General features: G+C 43.7%; 1 protein-coding gene across 4 annotated transcripts in view; it reads left to right on the top strand.

Moving 5' to 3' along the window:
• The window catches only part of ADGRV1 (adhesion G protein-coupled receptor V1), a 461,586-nt gene that overhangs the window by 264,475 nt on the left and 182,498 nt on the right, over positions 1–14,613 (top strand). For all 4 annotated transcript variants that reach the window (XM_083151800.1, XM_083151798.1, XM_083151797.1 and 1 more), the window contains 3 exons: positions 4,452–4,623; positions 6,032–6,274; positions 11,566–11,973. In XM_083151800.1, coding sequence (XP_083007926.1) covers positions 4,452–4,623; positions 6,032–6,274; positions 11,566–11,973 — 823 coding nt within the window. The remainder of the gene's footprint in view (positions 1–4,451; positions 4,624–6,031; positions 6,275–11,565; positions 11,974–14,613) is intronic.

Genomic DNA, 14,613 nt, shown 5'->3' with positions numbered 1-14,613 from the left:
GCTCCTTGGAGCTTACTGTTGCATCTCTAGTGTGTCTATCCACTCACAGCCAGGCAGCTAATATCCTCCCAGCATGCCATGCTTGGCCAGCAGCTGAATTGAAGAGTGAGAGGTTAGGATAAAGCCCCCATACATTACTGCGAGATATCACATGCGGACCTCGCATGCTTACCCTGCCAACTAACCTGGCTGCTCCTGGGTGCATATGATACACTGTATTTGGTCGTTGCATACAGTGCAAGTATATAATCCCAGTTGGATCCAATCTGAGGCACACAGGACGGTGTATTATTTCAGAATAGGAGGTAAACCTCATATGATACAACACTTTTCACATGGTTTATTGGCCCAATGGGTTAAAGTCATGTGAAAAAGGGTCATATTATATAATTGTGTGGGCATCTTTAGGCTGTAGGAGGGGAGGGAGGTTAGAGGAGAGGATAGGATAAGTTGTGGAAGGAAAGGTTAGTGGAAAGGTTAGGGTAAGTCTACAGGAGGGGAGGCTAGGGTTTGTGGAGAGCTTAGTGTAAGACTTCAGGAGGGAAGGTTAGGGTACGACTGCAGGAGGGAAGGTTAAGGTAGAGGTAAGTGTAAGACTGCAGGAGGGAAGGTTAGGGTTTGACTTCAGGAGAGAAGGTTAAGATAGAGGTTAGTGTAAGACTACAGGAGAGAAGGTTAGTCTAAGACTGCAGAAGGGAAGGTTAAGGGAGAGATTAGGGTAAGGCTGCAGTAGAGAAGGTTAGGGAGAGATTAGAATAAAGCTGCAGTAGAAAAGGTTAGGGAGAGATTAGGGTAAAACTGCAGGAGAGAAGGTTAGGGAGAGATTAGGGAAAGGCTGCAGTAGAGAAGGTTAGGGAGAGATTAGGGTAAGGCTGCAGTAGAGAAGGTTAGGGAGAGATTAGGGTAAAACTGCAGGAGAGAAGGTTAGGAAGAGATTAGGGTAAGGCTGCAGTAGAGAAGGTTAGGGAGAGATTAGGGTAAGGCTGCAGTAGAGAAGGTTAGGGAGAGATTAGGGTAAAACTGCAGGAGAGAAGGTTAGGGGAGAGATTAGGGTAAGGCTGCAGTAGAGAAGATTAGGGAAGAGATTAGGGCAAGACTGCAGGAGGAATGTAGGTTCAGGGAGATAATAGGGTAAGGCTGCAGGAGAGAAGGTTAGGGTAATACTGTAGTAGGGAATGTTAAGGAACGTTAGGGGAGAGGTTAAGGTATGGCTGGGGGAGAGGTTAGTTAGGGTAAGGCAGCAGGAGTAGAGGCTAGGGTGAGGCTGCAGGGGGGGGTTGGGGGAGAGGTTAGGGTTACACATATGCCACAGGGAATTCCTGAATAATTGTGCTTTGGCAAATAATAGATCTGCACAAATGTTGGTATTAAGTGTGATTTGCATCCATCTCTGAATCATAAACGTTATGTCTTCCCAGTGTTTACCAGTGGTTTCCCTAAGTGCTCCCGTGTACACTCTCAAAGTCCAAAACCATGCTGTTACGTTACATGGTTCTGGATCCTAGTAATGGGGGCCATCTTTTTTAAATGATTGGAGGTGCTTACATTTCATTTATCCAAGGGGCCTAAAAATTCTGTGCATAAGCTATAGCACCCATAGCACTGGCAGGGCTGGCTGCTATGAACCTAGTTGTGCAAGTGATTAACCTAGGTTAATGTTTAGAGCGCTTATATATGAGTGGTTCTCTTGGTTAGCTGCTGCTTGTGGGGGTGGTCAGTTCCCCAAATATATGGAAAAACAGAAAAAACAAGGTATAAGCAGCGCTTTCACACAATAAATGCAAGTGTATGCATCAATCTAATCATAAAAAAATTTAATAAAACAATACATATAAAATACAATAATGGTAAAAAGCAGTAGAATTATTAGGACCACTGATTAGAGTATAGTCACCACCGATGTTGGGAAAACCTGCACTGATCTTGACAGCAAATGTCCAATGGGAAATAGAGGGAGTCCGTCCAAACGTTTTTATGTCACCTGGGGATGCTTGGTTGATGGCCCGTTGGCAGAAGTTGGTATAGCCAGCCCGGGAAACCTTATTTGTATAGGCAATCCGCTTTACAGGAATGGTTGGTCGGTCTACAACCTCACTCGTCAAAATTGAGGACAGGAACAGGATCAGATGATTTAGCAGGAATTCAGAAGATGATTTTGCAAAGGGTGGTGTAGTGGCTCTTCTCAGATGGGTGGTCCAAACGCACCAACGCGTTTCGCTGTGCTAACCCACAGCTTTGTCAAGGTGTATTCTACTGGTGGAAGTCCATGATATTTATACCTGACTTCCTGTATGGTAATTTGCATACATTATTGATGCATACACTTAATCCTTAAGAATAATAAAACTACGCTTGCTCGGAGATGCAGCAACATAATCAACTATATAGATTATACTTAGGAACATCATTTGTATATAAAAGAAACATATATTTATTGCATTAAAAATCTTAAGTATCTATAATGGTTCCGGGTCACCAGATGATGTCACTTCCTGGTGTGTAGTGAATTTCTGCCCCAATTGGATTAACATTATATCCTTAAAGGTGGTAGGTGTTCTCACTCAATAGTGCTCGTTTAAATATTAGACTTGCTTATCCGGCTTGGGGAGGTGTCTAAATATGGCACAGATCGTTAGATATATATCACGAGTGTCTATTGGCTCCCACACCCGTAACGTCACTTCCGGTTTCGGAGTGACAATACGGGGACCAATACTGATATATATCTAACGATCTGTGCCATATTTAGACACCTCCCCAAGCCGGATAAGCAAGTCTAATATTTAAACGAGCACTATTGAGTGAGAACACCTACCACCTTTAAGGATATAATGTTAATCCAATTGGGGCAGAAATTCACTACACACCAGGAAGTGACATCATCTGGTGACCCGGAACCATTATAGATACTTAAGATTTTTAATGCAATAAATATATGTTTCTTTTATATACAAATGATGTTCCTAAGTATAATCTATATAGTTGATTATGTTGCTGCATCTCCGAGCAAGCGTAGTTTTATTATTCTTAAGGATTAAGTGTATGCATCAATAATGTATGCAAATTACCATACAGGAAGTCAGGTATAAATATCATGGACTTCCACCAGTAGAATACACCTTGACAAAGCTGTGGGTTAGCACAGCGAAACGCGTTGGTGCGTTTGGACCACCCATCTGAGAAGAGCCACTACACCACCCTTTGCAAAATCATCTTCTGAATTCCTGCTAAATCATCTGATCCTGTTCCTGTCCTCAATTTTGACGAGTGAGGTTGTAGACCGACCAACCATTCCTGTAAAGCGGATTGCCTATACAAATAAGGTTTCCCGGGCTGGCTATACCAACTTCTGCCAACGGGCCATCAACCAAGCATCCCCAGGTGACATAAAAACGTTTGGACGGACTCCCTCTATTTCCCATTGGACATTTGCTGTCAAGATCAGTGCAGGTTTTCCCAACATCGGTGGTGACTATACTCTAATCAGTGGTCCTAATAATTCTACTGCTTTTTACCATTATTGTATTTTATATGTATTGTTTTATTAAAAAAATTTTATGATTAGATTGATGCATACACTTGCATTTATTGTGTGAAAGCGCTGCTTATACCTTGTTTTTTCTGCTATGAACCTAATATGTGTGAATGTATGTGTGATAGGGAATTTAGGCCTTCTCCTTAGAGCAGGGATGGCGAAACCGGACCATGACCTGTTGGAAGATCTCTAGGACCGGTTTGGCCAGCCCAGCCCTAGAGCTTCACATTCATCTGCATTGGATGGTTAGTTGAGAGAAAACCAGTAAAAATATCTTGTTAACGTCTCACCTATTTCCACACAAAATTTATTTAAACATTTTTTGGTACAATTATCCTTTATTGTAAGATGACCATCATATGCAATCATATCCTTTCGTTAATCTAATTCATTTATTTAAAACGTATTTTGTTTGTTTAACATGAGCATTAAAATAAAATACTATCTAGCCAGTATAAAGATATGCACTTTCAAAGGCAGCATGGATGGTGTAATGGTTAGCATTACTGCCTCACAGCGCTGTGGTCATGGGTACGATTCCCACCATGGACCTAGTTTGTATATTCTCCATGTGCTTGTGTGGGTTTCCTCCGGGTACTCGGGTTTCCTCCCACATTCCAAAATTATGCTGGTATGTTACTTGGCTCTCAACAAAATGAACCCTAGAATGTCTGTGTGTGTGTGTAAATGTAGTAGCCAATATAGATTGTAAGCTCCACTGGGGCAGGGACTGATGTGAATGTTCACACATTCTCTGTAAAGCGCTGCGGAATATGTGTGCGCTATATAAATAACTGGTAATAAATAAATCAAACATTGCATTTTTTTTATTTGTTCATCTTTGTTTCTGTCACATAAGATACACACAATTGTCTGTTTCCAATTCAGTTGGTTATATTTTATTTCTTTACTTTAGGGCATTTGAAGATGTGAAGATCTACTGGCGTGCGACCTTTAATAAAACTTTAGTCGAACTTTATAGGGATGAAGTGAGCTTGGTTAATGAACTGCAGGCGGTATCAGGATATACCATCTGCACTGCCGGCCAAACACAATGCCTAATTACTGTGGAAATAAAAGACGACAAGGTCAGTGCTGAGAAACTGTGACAGGCTTGGGAGCAAATGTACAGTTTGTGTTCCTGGAAGTGTTACTAACTATAGGGAATCGTTAGAACATTTATTTGGGGACTTTTGCAATGGATTGTTTTATATTGTTATTTGTTAAAATTTAATGTATATCTTCTATAATAAAAGGGTAACGCTGCTCCTCATCTCTATGGGGGAATTCAAGTGTTTTGCATGCCAGTGGTCACAAGTTGTCGCTCAATGGAGCAAATCAAGTATTGCTCCATTCAGACTAGCACACTGCGCAGCCGCTGGTGCTGACATCACTGTTAAGTTGTTCCGTCATTTTGATGGGCTGGCAACTAGTAGGGTATAATATGCAATTGCACTGTTTTGTACTGGGTACAAAAACAGTAATACCAATGCACTAGATAAGAACACAAAACGCAAAAGCACACACCACAACATCTATTGTATCCCCCTGCAAGCTTATGTAATGCTGATAGAACCTTCTTATCTTCCATGGAGCTAAATGGGCAAGGCCTGAGATACCTATCTATTAGATGTCTGTACTTGCTGCTGATTGGTGCATCCCAATACACCACCATTGGTTGCACCATGGAAACAGCAAGGCATCCTTTAACCGTGAACATGACCACTTGCAATGACATGCCCACTCCTATAACACTCACAGACAAGTGCGAGCAGCTATAATAGGAGGGATCCTTTGGATCCATCTCCCAGTAAAATTTGCAATCTGTAGCCCATAAGATACTATGGCGTTAGTTAGCAGTGCCAACCTCTGGAATGCCCTTATTGATACCAGTTGGGGCTGATTTTGTGATGGAAAATAAGGAATAAAGCAGATATATGGCAGATTTGTGTAATAAATATGCCCCTATATTTCCCCTTTTTTTGGAGGGAGGGGGGGGGGGATTTGGAGAGATTATTAAACTAGCTGAATATAGTTTTTTCCTTCAATAGTAATTACCCTCAGTTCTCATGATGATTGTCTCAGCCTGGGGCAAGTGCATTAAGCCTGGAGAAGTGGAGATAAAGGGAAAGGGGATAAAGCATCAACCAATGAACTGTGTTTCAAAATGACAGTTGGGAGTTGATTGGCTGATGCTTTATCTCCTTCTACTTTATTCTCCAGGTTTAATACATCTGCCCCTGTGTTGGCTGCACAAGAGCTAATTGAGTTGAAGATACATGCTCATATATTGCATGATTTCACATTGCACTGATTCTGCAAATGAGTGCATGCAAATACAAGTCCAGATTTCAGCGAGGGTCTGTCTGCGTAGATGTGAGCTATGCACATCTGGATGACGGTGAAAATACAGATTTTTGGAGATGTATCTTCTATACCGAGCATCATTACTGTGTTTATGTAGTTTATGTTTAGTAACCACCATATACTTTACAGGTGCCTGAAACCGAAATCTACTTCTTCATTGAGCTGTATGATGTGAGTGCTGGCGCATTGATAAATGGCAGCACTCGATTTGCCAAAATAATTGTTCTTGAAAGTGACTCTCTTTGTGGCCTGATTTTCTTTGCTGTGGGATCCAGAGTGGCCATTGCTCACAAGAAGTCAACTGTAATCAGCCTGCAAATTTCCAGGCAGCCTAATACGTCCCAATCCATTTCTGTTGGATATATGCTATTGGTAAGCTGCAGACAAATCTTTCCATGCCATATCTTGTAACCTGAGCGACAACGTTGTAATATTTTATTACTGTGAATCATATCATTATAATGCAACTCATTGTTGATACAACATTTGTAATGAGTATTTATGCTCTTTATATGCCAGTTACTCAGCTTTAGTATTTGGGTCAAAACTGTTTTTGGTACTTGTTTCCTAGAACGGCGCCCATCGCGGGCATCGCATGTACATCGCGTGCCATTATAATGGCATGCGATGCGACCGATGCGATGGCCGCGATTTTACATAGAAATGCATGGTAAAATGTAAATCGCGTCTGTCGCATCGCATGTGGCCAAAAAATCGCATGCGATGCGACCGACACGATTACCGATTTTACATAGGGAACAATGTTAAATGGCCCAATTGACCCAATTTTACATAGGGAACAATGTTAAATGGCCCACAGACCCCAAATAGCCACCCTGAAGTGTGAAATGGCCCCCCCAATTGTTAACGCCACCCCACCATCAACGTCAACCCGAAGTGTGGCGAGCGCAGCGAGCCCGCGAGGGGCGGCAGTACGCATCCTCCGACCTTTTCATACCCCTACTATCCACGTCGGCGTGGAGTTGAGAATAGAAAGTGTGGCGAGCGCAGCGAGCCGCCGGACCCGAAGCGTGGCGAGCGCAGCGAGCCCCGCAAGGGGACGCGGAATACGAGCCCGAAGCGTGGCAAGCACAGCGAGCCCCGCGAGGGGACGCGGAATACATGTTAAGTAATCTGTGTGCGCTCGCCACGCTTCGGGAGCGTGTTCCACGTCCCCTCGCCACGTTTCGGGGTGGCTCGCTGCGCTCGCCACACTTTCTATTCTCAACTCCACGCCGATGTGGATAGTGGGGGTATGAAAAGGTCGGCGGACGTTGATCGTGGGGTGGCGTTAACAATTGGGGGGGCCATTTTACACTTCAGGGTGGGTATTTGGGGTCTGTGGGCCATTTAACATTGTTCCCTATGTGAAATCGGGTCAATTGGGCCATTTAACATTGTTCCCTATGTAAAATCGCGGTAATCGCGTCGGTCGCATCGCATGAGATTTTTTGGCCGCATGCGATGCGAAGGACGCAATTTTTTTCCTTGCGATGCCTAAGATCAAAATCGTGGGCGCCCTTCTAGGAAACAAGTACCCTGTTTTTTATTTTTTTATTTCACAGTATATTTTCTTTTATCTTCATATACTGTATATGGAACATATATGGAAACCGGTACATTTAAAAAGGATCTGTAACCAATGGTAACCAGGTTATAGTCTGCTACAGTCCTTAAACGTACATCACTATTGTTGGTGGCAAAGCCAGATTCGGACTGTTGCTCCCTTGTTCATGGCTTGGCATAACTACAGCTTTCATCGGCTGCAGTAGTCGGAGGAACCGGAATCTCTATCTTATCTCTTTACTTTAGTAAATACCTTCTTATTGCAGTTTTGCCTATTTTTATTTGTTTTATTTCAATCTTCTTCTATTTCTGATGTGTGCTTTTTTCTGCAAATGGGTGCCGGATGATGCTCGGACAGGGGGGATACTGACAGTCCCGACGTCGGAATCTCGACTGCTGGTGCTCCGACAGGTTGGATCCCGACTCACAGGGGCTATTCTCCCTTGTGGGGATCCACGACCCCCATAGAGGGAGAATAGAACCTGTGGCACTGTAGCGAGCCACCGAGCCCGCAAGGGGCTTCTTTGCACTCGTCCTCCTGTTGGAGCACCAGTAGTCGGGATTCCGGCATCGGGATACTGACCGTTGGGATCCCCCCTGTCAGAGCGTCATACCACACCCACTGTATATATAGAGACAGAGAGACTTCACTTGGATTTTACAAAGCCCAGGTGCTGTGCATGCACCTTGTAATGTGCCAGTAGTGTAAGTTTATCCCAGGTGCTTGGAGCCAAGTTTGATTTTGGTGCCCCCCCCTTCCAAAAATGGGAAAACAAATATGGTGTATGTGAATGTGTGCACGTATGTATACTGTCCTGGGGGGTGTGCTTTCACTCACATCTGCAATTCATACTGCAGATGCGAGCATACTCAACATAGCCATAGTGGTCCTTTTACAATCAATATATCGCATACCAGTAAGCTGCCCATGTTCGAGGTCGGACCTGCAAGCAACCAAATCCCAAACAAAACAACCACAGTATATTCTAGTGTTAATTTAGGCGCTAATATTAATTAATCTAGAATATATATAAACAATTATATGTTAATCGATCATCTTAAATGTAACTCAGCTGCAGTCCTCTTTATGTACAAGTGTACACAACACTACCTTACACCTGAGCATAAAAATATTTATGTCCGAGTGGAAAGATAGAGCAAAGATATAGAACCAAAAATATTGAGTTGATGTGCTAATATTAAATTATAAATAACGGCACCATGGATAAATGCACTCACACAAATGGTTTTAATAATACCCAATGGTATATCACTTTTATTTTATAGAATGATATAATAATATAAAAAATGTATATATTCTAGGTGGCCACTTAAAAAACTAAATATAACAAGGGATACAATAACTCAATATGAATAAAAAATAAACCATAAAACTTAGAATATAATTTGTGTATTCCACGTTAAAATTTAAAGTGCTCTCGGTCACCGGCGTAACTATAGCACCGCAGCCACCGCCACCGCGGGGGGGCGCTGTGCATGTGGGGGCGCCGGGGGCTGCGGTGCTATAGTTTAACCCCCCCTCAATCCCCCGCAGACTTACCTATAGCGCTGGTCCCGGCGGCTCCGTTCTTCTGCTGAGGACCACCAGAAAATGGCCGCCCGCATATAGCACACAGTTCTCTGAAACTGTCTGCTGTATGGGGGCGGCCATTTTCTGGTGGTCCTCAGCAGAAGAACGGAGCCGCCAGGACCAGCGCTATTGGTAAGTCTGCGGGGGATTGAGGGGGGTTTGCATGGGCGGCGGGGTAGGGGTGCTCGGCGGGGCGGCGGGGTAGGAGTGCTCGGCGGGGCGACGGGGGGGGGGGGGGGTCGGGGGCGCCCCCCCCCTAACGGCGGTATGGGGGCGCCCAAAACGTAGCTACGCCACTGCTCTTGGTCCAGCATCCAGAAACTATTTGCACGGTTAAATTTTTGCCACCAATGGATTGGTAGCTGTAATGTATACAGTCAATGTCACCATAGGGCAATCTCCACAAATGGATGGCTCTAATTCACCGTTTTATACCAGTGCAATGAATGGTACTATTTGTATGGCCGTGGTCAGCGTGTCTATCACCTGCGCCTCCGTGCGCTCAGAGTGGTGCTGTTGGTCAGAGCTAGCGTGTCCCTCCGGATTGCAGGCAGGTGGGCAGCGGACCTAGGATGATCTGGCTGGTCTCTGCTCACACCCACCCTGCCCGAGCCTGATGTCAGATGCACACTGGCTGGCGCCTGTCTCACTGACGCCACCGCTGACCCTCTGCTCTGGACAGACATTTTACAGGAAATGACAGGTGTTGTTAATTAGCAGACTGTGTTTCACATTAGATTTTTAGGAAAATTCTAAATCTTGATCCTGTTGTTCCCTATTACCTTCATGTGGAACAATGCTGACTCTGCCACACACACTATATATATATATATATATATATATATATATATATATATATATATATATAGATAGATAGATAGATAGATAGATAGATAGATAGATAGATAGACTTTTAAAATATTTTTTTATTTAAAATTAAATATACCCAATATGTTGGCCACACCCCTAATTCAGTACAGGGGAGGGATATACCCTTGCTCTGGACACTGTGGGGTAGATGTATGAAGCAGTGATAAGGGAGGAGAAGTGATAAAGTGCCTGGTACTTTATCACCGGACAATCAGCTCCTAACTGTTAAGTTACAGGCTGGGTTTAAAAAGGGACAGTTAGGAGCTGATTGGCTGGTGATAAAGTACCAGGCAACTTATTAATTCTCCCTTATCACTGCTTCATACATCTACCCCTGTGCCACCTAGTGTAGCTACTCCTCTGGTTCTGAGTAGCCCTATAGTTAGGCAGCATTGGAAATAAGATGCCAGAGACATTGTAAGTGTGTATGGGATCGCAGTCGCAAGTTGTGACACACCACAGGAATGATCGCGACAAGCCTACGTTTAAATCACCACTCACCCATTACCTTTCTTACATTGTCCCTGACCATCAATCAATTTGCAAATAAGTCCTTTCTGCTATTATTCAGTGAGACATATATCATGCCCAGTGGCAAAAATTGGCTCCACTACATACTAAATCAGCATTGCGTCCCACTGAATCCGGCCTTTATTTAGGGCCTTCGTGTTAGAAATTGAATCAGTCACAGAATAAAGCAAGAGCCAAACCTGTTACCAAATAAAATAGTGTTTCTGGAACAGCTGGAGAGTAACAGCATGTAAGGTACATGGGCCCTTATTCAGATCTGATCGCAGTACAAATTTGTTCTCAAAATTTGCAAAACCATGTGCACTGCAGGTGAGGCAGATGTAACATGTGCAGAGAGAGTTAAATTTGGGTGGGATTTGTTGAAAACGAAATCTAAATTGCAGTGCAAAAATAATGCAGCCAGTATTTACCCTGCACAGAAACAAAATAACTCTCAAATCTATTTCTCTCTATACATGTTACATCTGTCCCCACCTGCAGTGCACATGGTTTTGCCCCTTTTGAGAACAAATTTGTACTGCGATCAGATCTGAATAAGGGCCATGGAGCCTAATTCATGTTTGTACGCACTTTCCTTTGCAGATGATCACAGCTGAAGGCAGATACATGCCTCCCAAATGACTGTGATGTCTGTGTTCTTGCCGCCACTCCCCATTACTGCCTCCAAATGGTTCATTCCTGTCAATCATTTTGTGTTAAATATCTCACTGTACGTGGCATTGCAAAGGTACTCACGTGCACTCTGCAGATAATCGGTTAGTTGCATGAAAATCGGCATTGTGTACAAACGCGAGTTAGGGTTTGGAGGGAGATAGTTCTGTATTTAGCATCTTACTTGCCCACTGGGATGTTAAAGTATGAACAACTCGGTTTTGAGAAAAAACAATGAAAATTGTATTCTGTATTATTTGTGTCATTATTTATTATTGTTGGCATTGTGGTTGGGTCTTTGTTTTTTTTTCCTACCAGTGGTTTACTTGTCGGTATTTTGATTGTTAGTGGTGTGTATATTTTGGTACGTTGTCCATCAACATTTGGTTGTTGGGATCCCGTCAATCAGTATTCCATCCGTCAGCATATTAACTTTATACCGTTTTTTCTTCAGGAACTGAAAAGATCTGAAGTGATTGGACATACAGTGATTTATCCAGCTGTTGGAGGACGAGACTTTGTAGTCTCCGAGGGGACACTCACCTTTGAGCCAGGACAAAAAAATATTGTACTCGATATCATCCTCACTCCAGAAACCGCATCTCTCAATCCATATCCAAAGCGGTTTCAGGTTTTACTTGAGAATCCCACAGGAGGTGCCAAAGTAGATCGAAATTATGGAACTGCCAACATCACCATATTGTCAGACGCTTCATCACAAACTACCTGGGGGTTACTTGACCAACTCCATCAGCCCTATGATGAGGACATTCTAAATAGGGTTCTTCAGACCCTTAACAATAAGGCAGGAGCTGAATTCTCACAAGAGCAACTTGGTGCCACAATAAACATCTTGGAAAAGGTATTTTGTCTCTTCACATTTCATTACCTTCACATTCTGTGCAAACAGCAGCAGTCCATTTATTCTACCATTTTAGTCATTGTTCGAAGTACAAGTCCTCTTCATTAAAAATCAGTCACAATGCCAGGTCAGTGTACCAGGAATGTACATTTTTTCATAGTCATGCCATCATCACCCGCCCGGCGTTGCCCGGTACAACCTTGTTTTTTTTTTTTTTTTATTTGCTGTAAAATGTTGTCTTATGCTGCATTTATGGCTCAAGATTGTAATTTATTAAAACCTCCACCATAATGTTAGAATGTGTTTGCATTGATACTCAATGCCAGAAATTAAATCAGGGGTGGTGTTGTTGTTTGAAACGCACCACTCCTGACTTGATAGCTTGTGTGTGTTGATGAATTCCACATCCACTCCTGAGATTTAGCACCTATGATGCATTTATTTTTGTGTGTTTGTGTGCGTTGTACTGTTTTTGTGTGTGTTGTAGTGTATGTGGGTGTGTGTACTGTGGTGTGTTGTATTGTATCTGTCCAATGTGTAAGTGTGTGAGGTGTGCTACGTATAAATATGTGTGTGCAATGGTCGAAGTGGGGGTAGGGTAAGGTATGGGAAATTAGAGGCTGAAGTTATGGGCACACTCCAGAAAAAGAGATTGCCGCCACTCAAAAGGGGGCATGTCCTTGAGTGTAGTGTACCATGCTGTATGCCCCTTATACACATTATGCAAAACAGTAGTAGACCCCCTTACACTTGCCCCTTAATTATTATGCCATGCGGAAAGAGCCAAAATTCCCCTTATGCAACACAGAATGAGCAAACAAATTCACATTATACCACCCGGAAAGAGCCAAAATTCCCATTATGCTACATAAATTAAACCAAAATTCACGTTACGCAACATGGATTGAGGCAAAATTCACATCATGCCACCTGGAATAAGCCCAAATTCACATTACAGAAAAGCAAAAACTTGCAAAGTCCTGCACAGTGAGTGATTTGACTTTACTTAAAACCGATAAACCAGATCTTAATGTGATACGCAAACACTGTCACTCCCCGTTTTATTGCTGCTGTTCTGGAGGGGATAGCTCAGTGCCCCGAGATAACTAGCAGATGGGGAAAGAAAATAGAACTGTGCAATATAGGGGGTAACAGTACATGCAATTTATTTGCTCACTAATATGAAAAACACATACACCATATCAGATATACATGTAAATAATTAAAAAACAAATATAGAAAAAAAAAAAAATACATGCAGATATAAAATATTTTAGCACAACCGGTTGTGTCTAATCAGTATGCAGGTTTGTTAAAATATAAAGATTACTCTTCCCTTGAGGTTAGTCACAGTCATATTAGTATGTTGAGTGGTTAAAATGGCTGGATTGGTTAACAGTCTGGTTATGGATTAGTGGTTAGATTTGCAGTAAATTTAAGTTATACTGTCCAGGTTTTTTATGTCTGGCCAGACAGTTAGTATTCGGGGTACCTTACAGCTGCCACCTGTAGTTCCTCCGGTCTCCCAGTTGATGGTGCTGAATCACCTTTGGGTAAAACTTAATCTGGAGTCACCTTTGGGTGGGTGGTCTGCTTGGTTTCTGTATGGTCTCCCTTTGGTGCAAAAATATCAGATTATGTCTCCCGGATTGAGCCAAAATTCACATTATGCCACACAGAAAGTGCCTAAATTTACTTTATGCCACACGGATTGAGACAAAATTTACATTATGCCACCCGCATTGAGCCAAAATTCACATTATGCCACCTGGATTGAGCCAAAATTCTCATTATGCCACCCGGATTGAGCCAAAATTCACATTATGCCACCTGGATTGAGCCAAAATTCACATTATGACACATGGCGGGGTGAAGCATGGACAGAGATGGTAGGGTGATGCAGGGGTAGAGATGGCGGGGTGATGTAGGGACAGAGATGGCGGAGTGACGCAGGGACAGAGATGGCAGGGTGACGCAGGGACAGAGATGGCGGGGTGACGCAGGGACAGAGATGGCGGGGTGACGCAGGGACAGAGATGGCGGGGTGACGCAGGGACAGAGATGGCGGGGTGACGCAGGGACAGAGATGGCGGGGTGACGCAGGGACAGAAATGGCGGGGTGACGCAGGGACAGAAATGGCGGGGTGACGCAGGGACATGCACCTCTATGTCACACTACATGTCACATTCATCCCACCTGCTACCTGTCACATTCATCTGACCCGGCTCCTGTTTGCATCAATGGGGGAAGCCCAACCTCCAGACCGCAGCGTCCTGTGGTCAGTATGGAGGTTGTACGGGGGGTCACACACAGCCTCCCATGCTGTCTGCTGTACTCTGCAGACAAGCAGTGGAGTCAGGGAGGAGGTGAATGGATGTCCATGTGCGGCATCCATTCACCTCGCAGACGGGGGGTGCACGGGGGCTGGGGGCAGCTCAGCAGCTTCATTTGGTGCTAGGCTTGCCCCCAGGCTGATGATCAGCGGTCCTGGCAGGGGGTGATCGCGGTCCCAGCGCTTGGAGATGATGTCATCTTCAAGCGCCACCTCCGTCTACACTTCAGGTAGGCAGGCGGTGCAAATCCCGGATCCGACTTTGCTTGGATCCATGTTCCAAATGCCATGTCGGATCTGGGGTTTT

This window comes from Crinia signifera, chromosome 1 (genome assembly GCF_055691185.1).
Source record: "Crinia signifera chromosome 1, ASM5569118v1, whole genome shotgun sequence".
Lineage (NCBI taxonomy): Eukaryota > Metazoa > Chordata > Amphibia > Anura > Myobatrachidae > Crinia > Crinia signifera.
This window is presented reverse-complemented; position numbering and strand designations above follow the sequence as displayed.